This window comes from Nycticebus coucang, chromosome 17 (assembly GCF_027406575.1).
Source record: "Nycticebus coucang isolate mNycCou1 chromosome 17, mNycCou1.pri, whole genome shotgun sequence".
NCBI classification, from domain to species: domain Eukaryota; kingdom Metazoa; phylum Chordata; class Mammalia; order Primates; family Lorisidae; genus Nycticebus; species Nycticebus coucang.
In genome coordinates this window covers 46,528,886-46,548,837 of record NC_069796.1, presented here as the reverse complement: position 1 = coordinate 46,548,837, position 19,952 = coordinate 46,528,886, and the positions used below count along the sequence as shown (strand labels likewise).

General features: G+C 42.7%; 1 protein-coding gene across 3 annotated transcripts in view; it reads left to right on the top strand.

The window, feature by feature from the left end:
* DPYSL3 (dihydropyrimidinase like 3) overlaps positions 1-19,952 on the top strand; it is a 122,972-nt gene that overhangs the window by 79,563 nt on the left and 23,457 nt on the right. For all 3 annotated transcript variants that reach the window (XM_053566323.1, XM_053566326.1, XM_053566324.1), the window contains 5 exons: positions 8,237-8,325; positions 12,774-12,958; positions 15,805-15,969; positions 18,278-18,339; positions 19,449-19,529. In XM_053566323.1, coding sequence (XP_053422298.1) covers positions 8,237-8,325; positions 12,774-12,958; positions 15,805-15,969; positions 18,278-18,339; positions 19,449-19,529 — 582 coding nt within the window. The remainder of the gene's footprint in view (positions 1-8,236; positions 8,326-12,773; positions 12,959-15,804; positions 15,970-18,277; positions 18,340-19,448; positions 19,530-19,952) is intronic.

Below are 19,952 nucleotides of genomic sequence, written 5' to 3'. Positions count from 1 at the left end.
AATTGTACATCTCTATAATAAAAGCAATAAAAGGGGACTTGTAACACTATGGTAGAAGAAGTAGTAATTTGGTCATGTCTGCCACTTAGGAGCCTTTTGTAGGTGTCCAACCTTGCATTATGACATTGTGCCTGTGAGGTAAGCATTTACCTCTGCTTTTTTACAGGCATATAAGTGGGCTTTTGGGGGGAGATATACCTTCACTCTATCAAAGAAGCAGAAGTGAAGAAATGGGTCAAGTTCCTTGTCTAAAACCACATAATAAGTTAGCGGCAGAGATGCTGCTGTAGTCCTGGCTTCCCAACTTTCTCTGGGCTTCCTACAGTTCTGGGTGCCTCTGCAAAGTACTATTAGTGTAGGTTTTCATCCCAGGCAGCAACAATTCCATTTTTTTCCAACCAAAAGCCCAGCTAAAGATGCACCACATTCTTCTTTTACCCAGTTCTGACAAATCCTATTTTCTGATAAGACTGGTTTGTCCCTGCCCCCAGGCTTCTGACCTGCAGTGTGGTCCCCAGTAATCTCTTCCCTCTGCTGTGTTGTTTGATATTTGGGAGGTCCCTGCCACTCTGCTTTTTTTTTCTGACAGCCCCTTGTGGACCCATGTAGACCCATGTTGGCCCAAGCTCCAGTAGCAGGGATGGAATTCCTGCTGATGTATTAGATCATTTTAGATGATTCTGGAAGAGGGCATTAAATAACATTAAGTCACAGAGAAATTTTATCCCCTTTCTTTTTCAAATCTTCTGAGTAGGTCAAGGAACAAGTTTCTACTTGGTGCGAGCCTCTCATTAACACCTTTCTGCTGCTTGATAATCATCCTTTTAAACAAAATGACAGATCTGAGCTCATTGTTTAGAATGCTCCTGAAGGCAGCAGAATGTGGACAAAATTTGGTGATGTTTTTACTGTATTCATTCCCAGGTTCATTGTTTATTTTTGGCAAGTGATGGTGGCTTAGACTTTATGAGAGTAAGATGGTGTTTTCTTTTCAAATACATTTATTTAAGGCTAATATTCAGCAAGTAGCAGCTGTGTCAAACACCATATAGGTAAGACACTGGTGACTGAGGTCTGGGCTAGGCAGACGCCCAGCTGTCAGTCCTTCTTGAGAACACAGTGACTCTGGGGCTCCGCTGGTCCACCGCTGGGCTGTCTCTCCCCTCCCCATCCTCTCACTCCTGGCCTTGTTACCCACTTGTGCTTATCTGTGTCTGGAACCTTGCTGAAGACTGAAAAAACCTTATCAGGGGTCTGGGATTAAGGTCCATCCATGGTCATTCTCCCGTCTACTCCGACCCAGGGCAGGCCACCTCACTTGTCAGGCCCTTTGATAATTAACTTCTTTAAAATGGTGAACATGAAATCCTGGGGAGAGAAGAATGCACATGGTTGGCTTTGATGCCCCAGGTCAGAAGATAGAGCGGCCACTCTGCCCTCAGCTACTGCTTCCTCCACATTGCTGCTTTCCCTACCTAGTCTGTCTGAGTTAATAAAGAAACTCAAGAACGGTGCTTCCTTTGTGTCACGTTTTGAGGGAGTGCCCCCAGCTAACTTCTTTCTAGCACACTTCAGTGGTCCTAAGTATGTTTAGATGATGAGAGAAAAGAGCAACATTTTTTGAGACTCTCATCTGTAGCCGTTTAGAGGTTTAGAATAGTCAACTCTGTTAAACTATGCTCAGTTTCAGTAAAGACTCCAAGCCAAGAAGCTGCATTTCTCCTCAAAATATGTTTTCTCCCAGGCCTCTCTCTTTCTCTCTGTCTCAATGGCATGCTTGTCGCTGAGGGTCCTAGAAACAGATCCATACACTGAGTAGGGAGGGTGGGTGTGGAGGCCGTTTTAAGACCTTGCCACCCACTCTCCATTCCTGCTGGAAGAAAGTAGATTGTTATCTCCTTATGAGAGCATTTTTCCAGAAGAAGAATGACCTGGAGGGGCCATGGGAACTTGCCCTGTGGGGGTGGGCTTAAAAGGGGGGGAGTCTTGGCTGACCTTGGTTCCTTGTACCAGGAGTTGAGAACAGTTGCTAAGGGTTGGCTAGAGACTGGAGTCTTTGGAATTCCCTTTATGGCAAGGTCTGTTATATTTTGATTAACAAAGTGTTAGTTCAGTTCTTCTTGAAAGGAGTTTTACAGCGGCTGGTGATATTTGTAAAAAGTAAGAATGATGATGATAGATCACATGTATTGAGCATTTATAGCGTGCCAAGGAGAGTTCAGCCTTTTATATATGGTGTGCCCCATAATCCTTATAGCCCCCTCAGAAAAAGGTTTTCTTCTTCCCATTGTTCACTGATGAGGTGACTGAAGCCCAGAGAGGTGAAGTCACTTATCCAATCACAGGTAGTGTAAGTGCTAGAATTTGAACTACTGTCTGCGTTTCTCACCCAAGCTAATGTATTTGATAAGACAGTGGGGATGAAAACTATGGCCTACGGACTCTCTTAGAAAGCCTGGTTTTCTTTGTCTCCTGGAAATGGTGCTGCTTTGGGGAAGAAAAACAAGATTTCATCCATGTAGTCTATTCATCTTTATGTTTTCTTAAGATTGGGAATGTTTTTAGGAAGTCAAATCTAATTACCCAAGTGGGAATTTATTTTAAATAACCACCTGCACCTTCATCTGGGTTTTTAAAGTATCTTGAATCCCCGCTGAGGGGGTCAGAGTCTGTGCTTTGTGAATGCAGATAACAAAAATATTTGATTTGGGAAGATTTGTTCTTTATTTTATATCCTCTTCATAGGATTATAGTTTTTATTCTGAGCTGCTGGAATGTCTGCAGAGTATGGAACAGATGTGTTTTAAGTACTGTTCTCAGGCTGATTTTATTGACTGGGAAGAAGTCCATGGAGGGCTTTGGTTTCTCTGGGAGGCACATTCTCATTACCTCAGATAAACAGAGGTGGCAACTTACATCCTTTAAGTGAAAGACTAGGGGAAGAAAACGAAAATGGAAACCAACATCGCCAACGGGACTTAGTTCAAGATTCTGTCCGTCATTCCCTATTCTGGTTTGAATCAGCTCTTCTTGGCAACACCATTGTTGTTAGGCCCACTCTCTACCCCTTCCTCTTTCCTCTTCCTTTCTTCCCTTTTTCCCTTCCTTCCTTTCCTCCCTCCCTTTCCTCTTTCTTACTTATTTCATCCCTTTCTTTCTCTTTTCTCACTTCTTCCTTTCTTCATTTCTCTCTCTCTCTCTCTCGTTCTGTCTTTGTCTCCTCTTGGCCCTGTCTCTATCCTCTCTCCGTCTCACAAACTATGAATTTTTTACAATTGATTTTCCTAATCATTGTCATACTGTAGTGAAGGGGGAAAAGGTTAGACTTTCATCACTCTCTAAGGGCCTGTGCTATCCTATATTGTTATTAGATCTCTTTATAAACTGCATTAACACATTCAGGTCATAAGAGGCAGATTTAATGTGCTGGTTTTATAATGAGTGGCTTAAAAGTTATTGGGTTCCTGAGTTACCTACCTCAGTGAACTAACTGGTCAACAGTTTGAACAGTGGAAGAGTCAGATTCAGTACCAAACAGAGAAGAGAGCCCTATCAGGTCATAAGGTTGAAATACACCTGCTATAGTGGGCTGGGGGAAACCAGCGCAGTGACAAAAACTGGGAGACTTGGATTTCCTTCCAGCCAGAACTAGTCAAGTCTGTCACTTGGAGTAAGTCACACACCTCTGTGTGTATTTCCCTATTGGAAAATGGGATCAATAGTCTCTCTCCAGCATACTTCTAAGTACTGTAAATAATGTTAATGGAATAAATAGGTAAAATATTTATTAGCTGTTACTATGTGCTAGATTTCTCATTCTTGGCAGCCACCCTTGTGAGGTGAGTAGGTATTATTATTCACTCTGGGCTAGTGAAAAACCGAGGCTCTGAAAGGTTAAGCCCTAACTCAAGATCACATACCTAGTTAAGTGGTTTGTCTGATTCTCCCAGACTGGTAGAACGCAGCTGGACACAAACCTCCCCCCACATTCCGTAAGCTTGGTACCCTACTGGGCTGCCAGACTGGGACACACTCAGCCTTTGGTGGCTGTGCAGGGCATAAGGCAGGGGGTCCCCAGGCTCTGAATAGCTTCACTTTTGGTTCCAAATACCCTCCGGATTATCCCCGCATGCCCTCAAAATACCATTGTTCTTTATGTACATCATTACATGAAAGAGCTTACAGTTTACGGGCTCCACATGAGACCACATGAGACCACGTGGCCTCCTTAGGCAGCTGCTCATGGATGCTTGGCAGGAAGTGAGCCCACAAAGTGAAATTCATCACCGAAGGAAGCTTTTAATCACAGGTGTTGGGTTTGTTCACCTTTACTAGGTTTTTTGAGGCGACCATGTGATATTCTTTGAGGCTGGCTCATTAATTCTTAAGCAAACAGTTTTTGTGCTCAAAGAGGTTTGATTCTCTATAGCCTAGGAGTGATAGGCAGCTATATCACACCCAACCTTCACGTTCCCCACTGCCCAGTCTAGGAATTGCCTCTCAGACTCTTCCATGTCAGATGGCTGTTTTGCCGAAGCTGCCTGTTGTAGTGGGTCCCCCATCCATGGAAAAAATTATTAATGAAATAATTCAAGTGATTTTTTTTTTCTGGGAGGCAAACTGAGGATCTCCTAAGGGAAGCATGTGTTTGAGCTCTGTGAGTTTAGGTTTTAATGTTTCTGCCCTGCATGATGAAAACAAATAATAATAATGTTAATACTTCAGCCTTTGGAGCAAAGGTTTTGTTTTTCCCTTCTCTGAAATCTACATCAGGCCTATCATTTATTCATCTTTAAGCTCCGTTTAAATTTCTGATTATTGAGCCAGAAAGGGTTTATTTAATTACTATTTGAAGAGTTCCTAATGCCAACATCTCAAGGGCGTTAATTCCACTTGGAACAGCTCTTACTATCCACCCACTGGCAATGAACATAGGATCTAAGACAGCTTTTTCCCCTTGGCTGACATTGACGCTTGTTAAAGGAGGTGATGTTGGTGAGAGTGGTGCAGAGCTGGAGGTCTGGAGGCTGGTCATATTTCATAACTGGTCTCAGTTCAGACAGAAACTGGCCCATTTTCACAAACCAGTTTAGTTTAGCTCTTTGCTGGGAAGATCATCAGAAAAACACTGAGCTATGAGAGGGAACTCTTAGAGTTAGCAACAATGTATTTATCATGAAGCTCCTATTGGAGATGCTCCATTGCTTTCATAGGCACAGAGAACTGTGTACTGCTCTATGGCTTGGTGCTGGGCTGCATAAGAGCCATCTATGGAGCTTCTAAAACACAAATTTGGTGGCTTAGAGCAAGGAGCAGGAATATGTATTCTCTAATGTGCACACCAGTTTAGAAGGTGTCTAGGACTGCCTCACATAATTTTGCAATCCTGTTAAAACAGTAGATTACAACTGACTTCCTTTTTTTTTGCAATCCTGTTAAAAATAATAGATTACAACTGACTTCCTTTTTTCCCTTAAAATTGTGATTTTCTGGCTACTTCATGTAACTTTCTGGCTCAGATGCCTTTCCATCTTGTCAATGTAGAACAGTGATGTAATACAATCTCCAAGTCCCACCCTTCAGCCATTCATTTGACCAGTAGGTAACAGCTGGCGAGGATGGGGTCTAGGAACTAAGATAACAAGATCAAAAGATACACTGTTATAGGATTGAAGAAGTCTTTGGTCTAGTCAGGAGATAATTAAACAATAAATCAGCTGTAGTAGAATACTGTAATGGTTCCAACTAAATTGCAGTGGAAACAGGTGAAATGTTTGGAAGTCAGTTGATGGACCTCGAGAGAGAAAGCCTTCGACAGGAGGCCTGCCGAGGAGAAGATGGCTGTCAGATGCCAGGTGAACACGAGAGAAGACAGAGAGGACATTTTTGCAGAGGCCCAGTAGCCAGAGAGCTTGACATGTGACAAGAACTGCATGTTTTCTTGTTTGCCCACTGCATAAAAAACAAGCCAATAAATGATAGCAATGGGGTGGCCATATTGACAGAGACCGGAGCGTGAGGGGCTGATGGTAACATGTCACGGGCATTTATATTTGACCTCATTAGCACGACTTCCTTGCCAATATGTAGGTTTTTTCCTAAACACCTCTTTGATCTGTACCTTTTAAAAATCTTTTCCCTTGACAGTATGACATGATGAAATTCTTACTCTCATGCAATACCTTGGAAGCAGAGAAGCTGAAGTGAGATTGCCGCAGTCCCACCTGAGACCCTGCCTTCCACTCTCGTTTTCCGACCCTTTTCATTTGTGAAGCCGGAAGTCAGCCTGTCTGTGGGTTTCCTTTCTCTAGAAAGCCTACACCTTCTTTGAAAGCTAGTGTATTCAAACAGGGGTCAGGGAATTGGCATCAAGGGGGAGATGACTGTGGCTAGTCCTGAATCTGAAGTCTTCCTGCCCTGGACCCCTGGATCAGCCGAGCAGAACTGCCCTGTTTACACAGCCCTTCACTCCTTGGCTTGCGAGCCTTCCACATGTTGTGTCTCAGAGTCTTTTCTTTCGAACCCCGATGCTTATCTATCCCAGAATGATTAGCCTGCCTGCTTCCCCCACCTCACCTCCTGCCACTTTCTTCCTTGAACCCTAAGCTCCTCCCACATCAAGGCTTTTCAGGTTTTCAAGGAAATAAAATTTATTGCTACCTCGGAACCCCTCCACACCCTGTTCCCTCCACCTGCAGGAGTTCTCCACCCTCACTCCCATCTCTTCCTTGAAAAGACCTTTGCCAGCCTCTATGTAAACAAGCCCCATATTCTGTGACACTTAAGACGTTTCACATTGTTTTGTTTTGTTGGCTTCCTTTGTTTCTTTATGGCCACACTTCCCCTTGAAGTTTCATAAAAGCAATGACCTGTTCTGATCCATTCACAACTGTACCCTCCTCACCTATTTAATAATAAATATTAGTTATTTGCTAAATGAGTGGATGGATAAGCCATGGATGGATGAAGTTGAAGTCTCCTAAGTTGAGTTCCTCATAAAATCTGGCTTATTATTTATTCTGTAGCTCCACTTAGCCAGGCAGTCCCTGGGTTATAAACAAGATGACTTCTGTACAGTTGTTCTTAAGCTGAATTTGCATGTAAGTTGGAACGGGTACATTTACATATTACCTATAATAGCTGCTGTTCATAAGTGTGAGTCGTATGTCAGTTGGATGTTTGTAATTCGGGGGCTGCCTGTGTCTGTCTCTTATACTCTAGTCTAAGCTCCATTCTTTTAATGAAATCTGTGATCTCTAGTGCTGACACTGATTTATGCCCCTCCTGACTTACATATACGATCTATGTTTATTTTGTTATTACCTGGATCAAAACTTTTGTAGTGACCCAGGTAACTTTGGACTGTTCTCATATTGTTTCCAGTTGGATCACTTATCCAAATTAAATCTAGGTTATAATTTTTGAAAGGACATGATTTTTCTCACAATTAAAGCAATACGGAAATATACTCAGAAAATGTGAGAAATACTGGGTGTAATGAAGTAAGTATAAATCATGCATAATTTTTCCAGCATGAGAGAAATATTATAGACACTTTGGTTATTTTTTTCCATCTAGTGATTTTCTTTTATACATCACAACTTTGAGGGCATTCATGCATTTACAGGGTGGACATAAAGTTCGTGTGCAGTTTACTATGTTAAACTATTTTAAATTGCACACAAACTTTATGTCCACCCTGTGTATGTATATATGTATATGTAAACACACACATATATAAATATCCTGGATCTTAAATATAACAGCATCTGAGCATGTTCTCAGGTCCTTGTAAATATTTTTAAAAGCCTGTTTCATTGTATGCCTAATCCTAAATTCTGTGTTTGAGAATCACCAATGAGTATCAACGGAGTCCCAGACAGTGTGCTAGAGACTGAAGTATATGTTATCTCATTTTAATATTTCGAGCCTCCTGCGCCAGAAAAGATAATGTAATGAGTCTCTCACTTACTTGAGTAGCTGTGTTTCCAAGTGGCTCTCATGGGTTGCAAAAGCAAGAAGTAAAATTCTGGAATAATTTGAATTAGGGGTAAACAAAGACTGAATCCCCAAATAAATACACCTAGTTCAAATGTTGAGTGCATGAGCACATAGTTGTCTGTAGTAAATGAGTTTCTCCCAGAGCTCTAGATGAATGAATTGGGAAAACCTTATCAGATCACTCTTCTCTGAAATCCTAGCTGTAAAAATGACTCATGTTTTCCTTCCTTTCTAGAGTGACCGTCTCCTTATCAAGGGAGGCAGAATCGTCAACGATGATCAGTCTTTTTATGCCGATATTTACATGGAAGATGGCTTGATAAAGTATGTATATAGAACCTTTCTCTTTATCTTTTTGTATTTCCTTTCTTCATTGGCAGCCCAGAAAGCTTGGATTTCACAACATGAAAAATCTGAATTCCATCAACAGAATGATGCTGAGGGCCTCTTTGCATGAGTTGTCTGGATAGGCACTCTGTGGGCTGTGAAAAAGCGGGAACGTGGCCACTGTCCTTAAAGATACTGAAAAATGTACACAAATTACAGCACCCTAAAAAATGTTAGGTCTTGTTAATAGACATTAACAGAGTTGAAATAAGTATAAGTGACTTTGGAAGTACACAGAAAGGAGAAATCAATTTAGACACAAGGTATTAAAATTGAACTGGGACATAACAATAGGACTTAGATGGGTAGGGCACAGATACATAGGTCACTACAAAAGTTTTGAGATCGACTGTGTTATTGTTCATTATTTCACTTCCAAGAAACACAGTCAGTAGCGTCCTTTTTGATTCACTCATGCAAGTTTCGATTTGCTCATCATTGTTGCTGGGAGAACTTTATTTCTTTCCATCCACATGGATTTTATGTTTCTTAATTTTTGTGAATCTCCAAACTTTCGTAATGACCCATGCAGGACGTGCATTTCAGAAAAGATTTCCAAATAGTCTTGTTAGGAATGATAACTTTACAAAATGGTTTGCTATTGGATGCCCATAAGCAGCATGGCCAGTTAACTTTTACGTGTAGGTTCCTTACACAGAGGATTTGATTTACACCGTTGTACACCATGTAAACCAAAGCACACCACCACACTGGTAAGTGTGTATGTTGATTGAGAGCTAAGTAGCCAAGCCATCTTACTGGCCACCTCTAGCTTCATCCTGTTTTATTTTTATGTCATTGAACTTCATTGGCTAGTTTAAGATTTGGTTTATAGGAGCTCCCTTACTTTTCTTTGAAAACTTGGCTTTGATATAATTAAATTTTCTGCAGGCAGATGCTCTTTACCAGGTCCCAGGTCTGGGCTAACTTCTCCCTCCATGTGCTCTGAAAATACCATTTGCTCCTCTCAGTCACAGCAATGCTGACACACTTAGGCTCCTTTGAGAACAAAGATAATATCTCGTTCATATTCTCAACACCCAACCCACTCCTCGAGGCATAGAGATTTGATAAGAACTGCCTTTTATTGAGTGTGTAGTATGTGCCAGACACTGTGTTAAATGTTTTGCATATTTTTATTTCATTCAGCCAGCTAGCAATGCTATGAATCAAGTACCATACTATTACTGCTTTTTTTCAGATGAAGAGAAAGAGGCACAGATATAGAGTAAATAACTTGCTAACAGTCAATATATTCGTGAAATACATTGAATGGATGAGTGAATGAATAAACGAACAAATGTAAGACCAAGCAAACGTATTTGTTCATAGTTGCCTTCCTTGCCAATTTACATCATTACTTTTTCAATTTCAAAATGGAAAAATAGCCAGGTGTTGTGGCAGGCACTTGTAGTCCCAGCTACTAGGGAGGCTGAGGCAAGAGAATCGCTTGGGCCCAAGAATTTGAGGTTGCTGTGAGCTGTGACACCATGACACTTTACCAAGGGTGACAAAATGAGATTCTGTCTCAATTAAAAAAAAATAGAAATGGAAATAATAGGCAGGCCAAACAATATAAACTAATAATTTCTTCAAAATATAAGACACAATGATTTTATGTTTTTATGCTGATAAAAAATTATATGGTTCTGTTTGGAGGTAGCAAATCCCCTTACTTAGAGGTGTGCAGAGATGGGGGTGATTTAGTATCACATCCTTCCTCCTCCTCTCAGAGTTCATGGCTGGCATCATTAATTGATCACACAGTGCTTTAGGCATCCATTGCCAGAGTCAAATATGCAACATGAATCATTTTTGCCATTTCCATTAGGAAGACAAGAAAGCCATTTGCTAAGGGTGTTATAGAACAGCTGATACCAACATTTTTCAGTACCAGGGGCCAGTTTAATGGAAGACAGGTTTTCCACAGACCAGGAAAGAGGATGATGGTTTTAGGATGATTGAAGCATATGACATCTCCACCTCAGATCATCAGGCATTAGATTCCCATAAAGAGAGTGCAACCTAGATCCCTTGCATGAAGTTTGTAGTAGAGTTCCTGCTCCTATAAGAATCTAATGCTGCCACTCATCTGAGAGGAGGTGGGGCTCAGGTGGTGATGCCAGTGATGCGGTGTGGCTATAAATACAGAGGAAGCTTCACTGCTCATCTGCAGCTCACCTCCTGTTGTGCAGGGGAGTTGCTAACGGGCCACAGACCACCAATACTGGTCTACGGCGAGAGATTGAGGACCACAGTTACAGAAGGAATTTAACCATCAGAAGTGTATGTTCATGATATGAGGAAGGTTAAACAAATGAGATCTTCAATCCTAAAATTCAGTATATCACCAACAACATTCTTAGCACACAGAGCATATATGAACACTGTTACATAGCTGTTGGTCTGTGAGTATTTGTGGAGTACTTCCTGTGCACCACGCGGTTGTGTAGGCACTGTACTCAGACTGCTAAATCATCATGTTGTCTTCCCTGGGGACCTTACAGCCTTTTAGGGGAACTGAGATATTTGTATATAAGTGAAGGACCTAGCATTACCAGGTAGAGGCAATATCAAGCATTCAATTAGTAGAACAGACGAGATTCAGAGGAGAAAGAAGACTGGTTATTAATTACAATAGCTGATATTTATTAGATTATTTGGTGGTGCCTAACAGGATTCTGTTGGCTTAACATATATTCGCATGTAATCTATACAACAACCCTATGAAGGAGGTGTCTTTGTTATGTTTTACAGATGAAAGAATTGAGTCATGATGATGTTAAGTAACTGGCCAAGGTCATACAGCTAGTAACCAGCAGAGCTGGTAACCAGCTATCTAGATTGTGAATGTAGATAGCCCACATTCTCACATTCTCAATTTTTAGACTTGGCTGTCAATAGAAACTTGGCAAAGGAGAGGGGATGGAAACTGAGCCCCCAAGGACTGCTGTGACATGGATCTGTGCAATGGAGAAAGAGGGAAGGCATTTCTATTTGAGACTCAGTGTTAAGCGAGTTCTTGAAATGGCTGAAAACACACATATGTGAATGCAAACACATAGGCCAGGCAATTCTTCATGCCCTTGGTTCTTAATTTCCCCTAAGGAAACCCAGTGAGGGAGAAAAGTAGGAACAGAACCAGCCAGTATCTGAACTAGAATGGAGTTATGATCAGAGGCTGCATTTTTTCCACAGCATGTTTTGAATTGTGGTGGCTCTGGAATGGCCCCGTGGTGCTGTGGTAAACTCTCGCACTCTTAGAGATGTCAGGAATACTTTATTTTAGTTGCAGAACTTTGAGTTTGGCAGGCCAGTGGTGGACTTATTACTGCCCCAAGAGAGTGTCTTTCTTAGCTAAACAAAAGAGGAAAGCACTCATGCCACTGGCAGAGATTTAAGAATCCTGGGTGCATACGTAGAGTTATGTAGGGACGAGCTGTATTTGTCACTTTCTCTGTAAGATGTGCCTTTGAGGTCCTCATTGACTTACTTTCCTCCTGCGTCTTCCCCTGTTGCTCTCTGAGGTGCTCTGGAGCTTTGTGGGTGAAGCTGTGTCTGGCAGAGATTGTCATACTCATGTTGCTGGCTTAAAGCTTCTACTGGGACATTGACCAATAAAAGGTCAATTATTTATTGCTGCTGGAGGAATCTGCATCTTTGGCTTTTTCCTTGTGAATCTGTTGTCAGCTATGATTGGCTGATACTTTTAAAAATTTATCCTAATGGTTCTTTCATTTGCATTCTTCAGAGCCTTCTCCCAGTGTCATTCCTCCCCCTTAACTTAAATAAAAAACAAAATGAAAAAGAATAATAAAAAAACAGTTATTTAAAAAATGTTTATTATGCACACTAGATTCTAAATACTGTTAAAACACTGGGGTTACAGTACTAATCCAGGACACTTGGTCCCATCAAATGACATATTTGATTGTTCTGTATTTACAAAATTATTTTCTGCATATATATCTATCTTTGTTAATAGCTAAACTTGGAAAAATTACTTTGATATGGAAGTAACACTGTTTTAAATCCTTGTAACACCATGGTTTTGTTTTGTTTTGTTTTTTGAGACAGAGTCTCACTTTGTCTCCCTCTATAGAGTGCAATGGCATCACAGTTCACAGCAATGTCCAACTCTTAGGCTTAAGCGATTCTCTTGCCACAGCCTCCCAAGTAGCTGGGACTACAGGAGCCCATCACGACGCCCAGCTATTTTTTTCTTGCAGTAGTCAGTGTTGTTTACCTGGCCTGGGCCAGGTTCTATCCCACTGGCCTCAGTGTATGTGGCTGGCACCATAACCACTGTCCTACAGGCACTGAGCTGTAACACTATGTTTACCATGGAAGTTACTTTTTACCAATTGTTTTCTCTGTCTCAACAGGCAAATTGGAGACAATCTGATTGTCCCTGGAGGGGTGAAGACCATTGAAGCCAATGGGAAGATGGTGATCCCTGGAGGCATCGATGTCCACACTCACTTCCAGATGCCGTACAAGGGAATGACCACAGTGGATGACTTCTTCCAAGGGACAAAGGCGGCCTTAGCAGGTGGCACCACCATGATCAGTAAGTGTTCAGATTTTACACATTCCTGTTCCCAGAGGCATGTGCTTAGGGAATGTGGGAACCACAGTGCTCTCTCATGATAACTCGTACACTTCCCTCAACTGAGTTTGTAGATTTTCTGCTTAATGGGACCTGAGAAAAGCAGGATATGGGCAGCTCCCCGTGACTCACAGAGGAGATTCATGAGGCTCTTGGCAGTGCAAGCCCCCGTCCTGTCCTGTCCACCTTAGCAGCAGGAGCTGGCTCTTGGAGTGGGTTAAGAATCAGGAAATGTCTCTGAGCTAGCCATGGAAAAGTGGACTTAAAAAGTTGTGGATAATGGATGGACCAAAAGTTATTATGCAACTGTCAGCTTGGGTCTGGAGAAGGAAGGGGCAGAGCACCGTGATGGGGCTGAGGAGTATCATAGAGAGTGACAGTGAGACTCAGTCTTTAGGAATTTGGTGGGCTTCAGGGGTGCTATCTGGTTTGTACTGTATTTTCACTAATTCATCTTTAAGATTAGGCAAACTAAGGAGTGGTTTCCCTGGTGGTTTATTTATTTATTTTTTTCCTGGTAACTATTGCAATTCCAAAGAAACTTAGGAATTTCAATAAGTTTGAACTCCAACTTAGGGAGTTTCATGCCATTGGGTTACTGACTGATGCCATTCCAGGACCGTCCTTCCTTGTCCCAAAGGAGTCCTAACGAATTGAGTCCCATCCCAGTGGTGGCCCTAAACTTGGTCAGCCAGAGCACTATTTATTTTCACACTGTATATATCCACCCAAGAGCACAGAATGGCACGAAACATAGAATTAGCCACTGTCTTTTATGTCCTTTGACAGGAGCAACTGGCAGGGTTCAGCTTCAGCTAGTTGGGTGTGGAAGCCCAGGAAAATTGCATCCAGGCCATAAAAAGTGCAATCCAGGGAGAACCATACTTTTTTCTAGCCAAAGGGGAGGAAAAGAGCTGATGTTTTAGCAGCTGCCTGCCCACGAAAGCCCTGGTGTTGCTCCAGACGGTAGTAATGTAGCTCCCTGTGTTTGCTTTCTGATAAGTGCATTTGGGCTGCCTTGATAGAAGGCGGTGGAAGTGAGTGACCGTGGCTTGGCTCTCTGCCACCCGGGCAAGGAGGTGGCCCTCTTCAAGTTCCCGAGATTCACATTACGCTTGGTCTTCCACTTTAGGAAGGGAGCAGGAGGAAAATTAGAGTTCCCAGTGATAAAAGAGTAAATCATACAAAGAACCACAAAAGCGTTCATGGCCTTCTTAGATAACTTAGAAACCCTAGAGCTGTAAAAAGAACAGAAACCTCGTAATCCCACATCACTGTTAGATTTTAGTGATACATTCTGCACATTTTTTTTTTCCTATTTAACAAAAATAATTGTATATGTACATGACTGTATTCCGGCCTGTATTATTTCACTAAATAATATGTCATGGATATCCTTTGATGTATTTTTATTCTACACAACATTTAAAATGAATTTCTAGTTATTTATTTTATGAAAGCATCACCACTTAAGTATTTAACCCAAGTTCCCTATTGTTAAAGATTTCAGTGGTTTCCAGTTTTTCACATGTAAGTATATAAATAGTGTTTGAGGTGGCAAACATCCTTAGAACTAAAATTTTGTGGACAGCCTCATTTATTTCCCTAAGAATAATTCTTAAGCATGGGAATAATTATTGGGTTAAAGTATAAAAAATGTTTAGGTGTTTGAAGTCTATTTCGGAACTGTTCTCAGGAGAATTGCACCAATTTACACTTTGCCCTAGCTTCCCAAAGGAACTATGAAAGTGAAACTTGTGTCTTATCCTCACCAGCTATAGATGCTACTATTTTTAAAAATATCATTGATGGTTGTAGGTGAAAGAATACATTTGGGTCTCCAGGAAACCAGATTCTTCACAAAACGTTTCATGGAAATAAGATCTGTGAGCTTTAGAGTCAGGTTCCCTTAACTGATGCCTGCTCTTCCCTCTGGCAGTAAGCAGAGGATTGCCATCTTTTGCACCCTGACATAACTTTTAACCCCACTCCTTCCACCATTGGAAGAGAGTCTGACTTTTATCACTATCAGTGACCCCCAACCCAGCACTCATTGATAGCTGACCTTTATGTAGCATGTGCTGTGAGCCAGGCATCAAGTGAAGATTTTCCATGTGTTTTCCCATTTATTTTTGTGTATATGTGTGTGTGTGTGTGTGTATATATATATATGTGTGTGTGTGTATATATATATGTGTGTGTATATATATATATATATCCATCTGTCGCCCTAGGCTAGAGTGCAGTGGCAGGATCATAGCTCATCATAGCCTCAAACTCCTGGGATCAAGTGATCCTCCTGCCTCACTCAGTCTTCTGAGTAGCTGGAATCACAGGCACCTGCCACCACACCTGGCTAATTTTTTCATTTTTTTGTAGAGATGCAGTCTCCTTTTGCTTGGGCTGGTCTTAAACTCCTGATTTCAAGCAATCCTCCCACCTTGGCCTCTCACCTTAGTCTGTAATCCTTGGCTAGGATTATAGGCATAGGCATGAGCCACCATGCCTGGCCCATTTTCCCTTTTAATCTTGTAACAGACTCAGAAGGAAGGCACTATGGCACCCTGTCCCACACTCCACTTGGCATCCATTTAAAAAGGAAAAAACTGAAGTTTAGAGAAGCTAGTAATTTGCCCAGAATTACATAGCTAAGTGGTGTTTAAATCATTCGCATCCTTGAAACTGCCAGGCTAATTCCATGCTGAGGAAAGAGGGATTGTGTGGGCTAAGCAGGCAGGATCAGGCCTGAGGAGAGCAAAGCGAAGGCTTGGTCTGTAAGTCACCTATCAGGAGCCTCTGTCCTTCAGTCGACCACGTGGTGCCTGAGCCCGAGTCCAGCCTGACCGAGGCCTATGAGAAGTGGCGAGAGTGGGCCGACGGGAAGAGCTGCTGTGACTATGCCTTGCACGTGGACATCACCCACTGGAACGACAGTGTGAGGCAGGAAGTGCAGAACCTCATCAAGGACAAAGGTGAGCCCAAACACTCCCTCGCCCTCCCTCGGCTTCTCTTTGCCTGTTCTTCCAGCAACGTCTACTCATTTGTGTCGCTTGCTTGGATCCTGGAACCTTGAGCGTAAGTCCTGGATGTAGAGACACCACAATGTTCCACCACCTGATATGCAGTCTTACTCCTCACAGGATCCCTGTGAGACACAGGGATGTTACTCCCATCTCTACTCTGTAGATGGAGAAACGCAGGCTCAGAATAAGTAACCCAGGACCTCAGAGGTGTGGTAAGTGGTAGATCTGTCCCAAGCCTATGTTCTTAACCTCTATGTATTATTGCCAATTTTGCAGAAGAAGAAACTGAAGTTAGGAAGGTGTAACTTAGCTTACATAGGCCACCTGGGTAGTTAATATGACAAATACGACATTAGGAATTTTTTTTTTTTTTTGAAGCAGAGTCTCACTGTGTGCCCTGGGTAGAGTGCCATGCCATCATAGCTCACAGCAACCTCAAACTCTTGGTCTCAACTGATCCTCCTGCCCTAGCCTCCCAAGTAGCTGGGACTACAGGCGCCTGTCACAAGTTGGGGCTATTTTTTTTTTATTTTTAATAGAGACAGGATCTAGCTTTTGCTCAGGTTGGTTTTGAATTCCTGAGCTTCGGTGATCCACCTGCATTGGCCTCCCAGAGTACTAGAATTATAGATATGAGCCACCACACCTGGCCAAGATTAGGGATTTTTAACTCCTATCATTTGTACTCCAGTGATCAAACCATTACTGAAACATAACAATGGCATCCTCAGAAAAGGTTAAGACATTCCTAGGAGGAAGGGAATGTAGGTACCGAGGATAGGAGCTTAGGGCGTGAAAACATGTGTGTGGGTGTCCTCTCAGTGAGGGTGTGAATGTTCCACTGTCTCTCTGCTTCTATGTTTTGATCACCAGATATTTCACCTGCCTCATATTTGCACACATATGTGCAATGTGCTCAGCCTAATAAGGTGGCCTGGGGACTTAGGGAAGTGTGAATAATGGCCTCTGCTGAGTTTCCAAGGCAAAGGGAAGCAGGCTCATGAAGAGAAACAGAGTACAAGATGCAAGAACTGTTATCCAAAGAGTAGTTTAGACACGGTGGCTAGGAGTTCAGTGGAAGAGAGTGCTCCTGGAATTGGAGGAGAAAAGATGACCCCTCAGAGGATGACCTTTTCTTCCCATCTCCCTCCTTATCCCTCAAGCCCCTTCCACTCCTTGGGAACACAGACTGTGAGATGAACCACCTCTCTTTTTTAGTATTTTTATTTCCTTTTATGCTGGGCATCTCAGCTAGGATAGAAAATTGAATGGCTTTAACACCCACTTCCCTATCAAATGGCGTGGGTCATTACACAGATGATGAGAAGACTTTTGAGAGAGTAGTGTTGGGAAAAAGTACCCTGAGTTGAACCACTCTGGGCAGGGAAGTTCTCAGATTACAAACCCATTTTTGGCCTGGAACACTGTGGGCTGAGATGGCCCTAATGGTTAGAGACCAAAATTATCCTTCTTTTCTTAAAATGCTTTTCTGTTCCTTAGTCCCAACTATTTCTGTAAATCACTACATTAATAGTTTATTTGGGGTGAAATTTAAATAGCCCTTTTCCTATAACTCTTATGTCTTTAGTTAGAGGTCTAAGCACAAGGTGACACTTGCCTTCTGCCCATTAACGCTGCTGGTTCCCAGACACAGGGCCTGTGTCTTAGTCCCCTGTGCACAGATCCAGTGCAGAACAGCCATTCATCCAACTGTAAGATAAACTGATCCCAGGAAACCAATTAATGGAGACCAAATATGCATCAGGCCTGGGACCAGAGCCTTTAATGTTCTTGACCACCTTGTGAAGTAGGGCATTGTTATTTTTCCTTTTAGAAATCAAAGCCCAGAGATGTTAAGTATCCTAAACTCGCTAAAGTAGCATGAGGTGGATTCCACAGGCGTAATCACCCCCACATGGGAACACAACTGTTGCTGTAGAGTGATCCTCAGTGATGTCTGCTGCCTCGAGCAGTAATGAGTTTGTGGCCCTCCTGGGCTGGTGAATGCTGGAAGGGGAGGTGAGGAGGAGGTGCGGAAGAAGAGCCATTTTGCTATGCCATCTCCTAGGTATTGTTGATTTTATTGGGTGGGGGTAGGCATAGTAAAGTGCTTTTGGAGAATGCAAAGCGTCTTTAAATTGGACAGGAGCCTGGGTAATGTGCTTGGGCCCCAGGAGTGATGGAAGTGGGAGCAACAGTGAAGGGTGATTGTGACCATGTTGTCTTTCTTTTGTTCCTCCTCCCTTCCCTATTGCAGGGGTTAACTCCTTCATGGTTTACATGGCCTACAAGGATTTGTATCAGGTGTCCAACACAGAGGTAACAACCCATTTGCTATGTGGTTTGGGGTATCTGGAGGGGTCTTCCATTGTTGTTGATGACCTTGGCCCTTGTAACATGAGTCACTGTGGTCACTGTGGGAAACTGCTGGGCCAGAGGGCTTTTTGAAGCCCTTGCAGTTTGTGCTACATTTAAAATACTGTAACAGGCAGAGTGCCCATGGCAAGGCAGGCAGGGAGCTAGAATTTCCACTGCCAGCAACTTTCTTAAAAGGGGAATAAGAGGGCGGTGCCTGTGTCTCAGTATGTAAGGCACTGGCCCCATATACTGAGGGTGGCGGGTTTGAACCCGGCCCCAGCCAAACTGCAACAAAAAATAGCCAGGCGTTATGGCGGGCGCCTGTAGTCCCAGCTACCCAGGAGGCTGAGGCAAGAGAATCACCTAAGCCCAAGAGCTGGAGATTGCTGTGAGCTGTGATACCACGGCACTCTACCAAGGGCAACAAAGTGAGACTCTGTCTCTTAAAAAAAAGGGGTGGGAGGGCATGCCTAAATCTCCATCTACTGCACAAGCTTCAACCCCCTCATAAGCTCATTGTAAGGTTCTCCACCTTGCAGGAGTATAGAGTAACTGTATCAGCTTGCCTCTGACGCTCTCCTTAGAAATTCCTGCCATGTGTTTGTTTTAGACAAAGGTTAAGTTTTCAGAGGAAATACAAAAAATCAATTCCTATGCCTCCTGGTTAGGAGGTAAAGTTATATCTACCTTGAAAAGTTAAGGGATAAGGTTCCAGCTTTCCTGTCAGCGTCTGGCCGGGCTGTAGTGGAGGACTTGCTGAGGGTTCCGAAGCTCCGCCTTTTCAGCTCAGTCAGAAAATAATTCCATTGAAAATGGGTATCAGAGGCAGAGAACAGGGTTTGGTAATACTTTTGTTATGTATTTGTCCTGTCTGCCTGAGAGACAGGGTATGTCAGAGTTGCCTAGAATTTCTTTGGATTAGTACTTTTCTTTGGTCATTTCAGTCTGTATATTCCATCTGAGTCACTTATTTCCTCTGGTTTATCCCATTTTTTTTACCTTTGGTTCTCGTAATTGAGTGAGGTTGCTAAAAGTGGCTTGCAAAGGTGACACAGACATTTATATTTCAGCTGTACGAGATCTTCACCTGCTTAGGAGAGCTGGGGGCCATTGCTCAAGTTCATGCCGAGAATGGGGATATCATTGCCCAGGTAACATTGTGCAGCTCCCTGGAGTGTGCTCTCTGCACAGACTTGGGCCTACGTCTGATTTCTTTCCTCATGTCTTCAGTGTTACTTGAGCTGTCAGTGTGTGTAAGGCACTGTCATAAGGACCCTGCTAAAGATAGGACCTGCCCTAAAGAACCTCACGGTCTAGGAAGAAAAGAGGGGAGAAGGTAAATAAGCTGGAAGAAGGAAAGTAAAAAGGGATAGGGCAATTCTGAAAAATCAGAAAAGGCATCCTAGAAGAGGAGGTTTTCAAATTGGGCCATTTAGTGGGACGGTATTACTGATGCTCTTCTTAAATGTGTCAAAGCTGTGTGACCTGTATCCTAAAGAAAACCTAAGGCAACATTTCTCAGAAACCAGAAATCACATCCAGGTCTGTGGGACCCACAGGCCTGAGCTAATAAA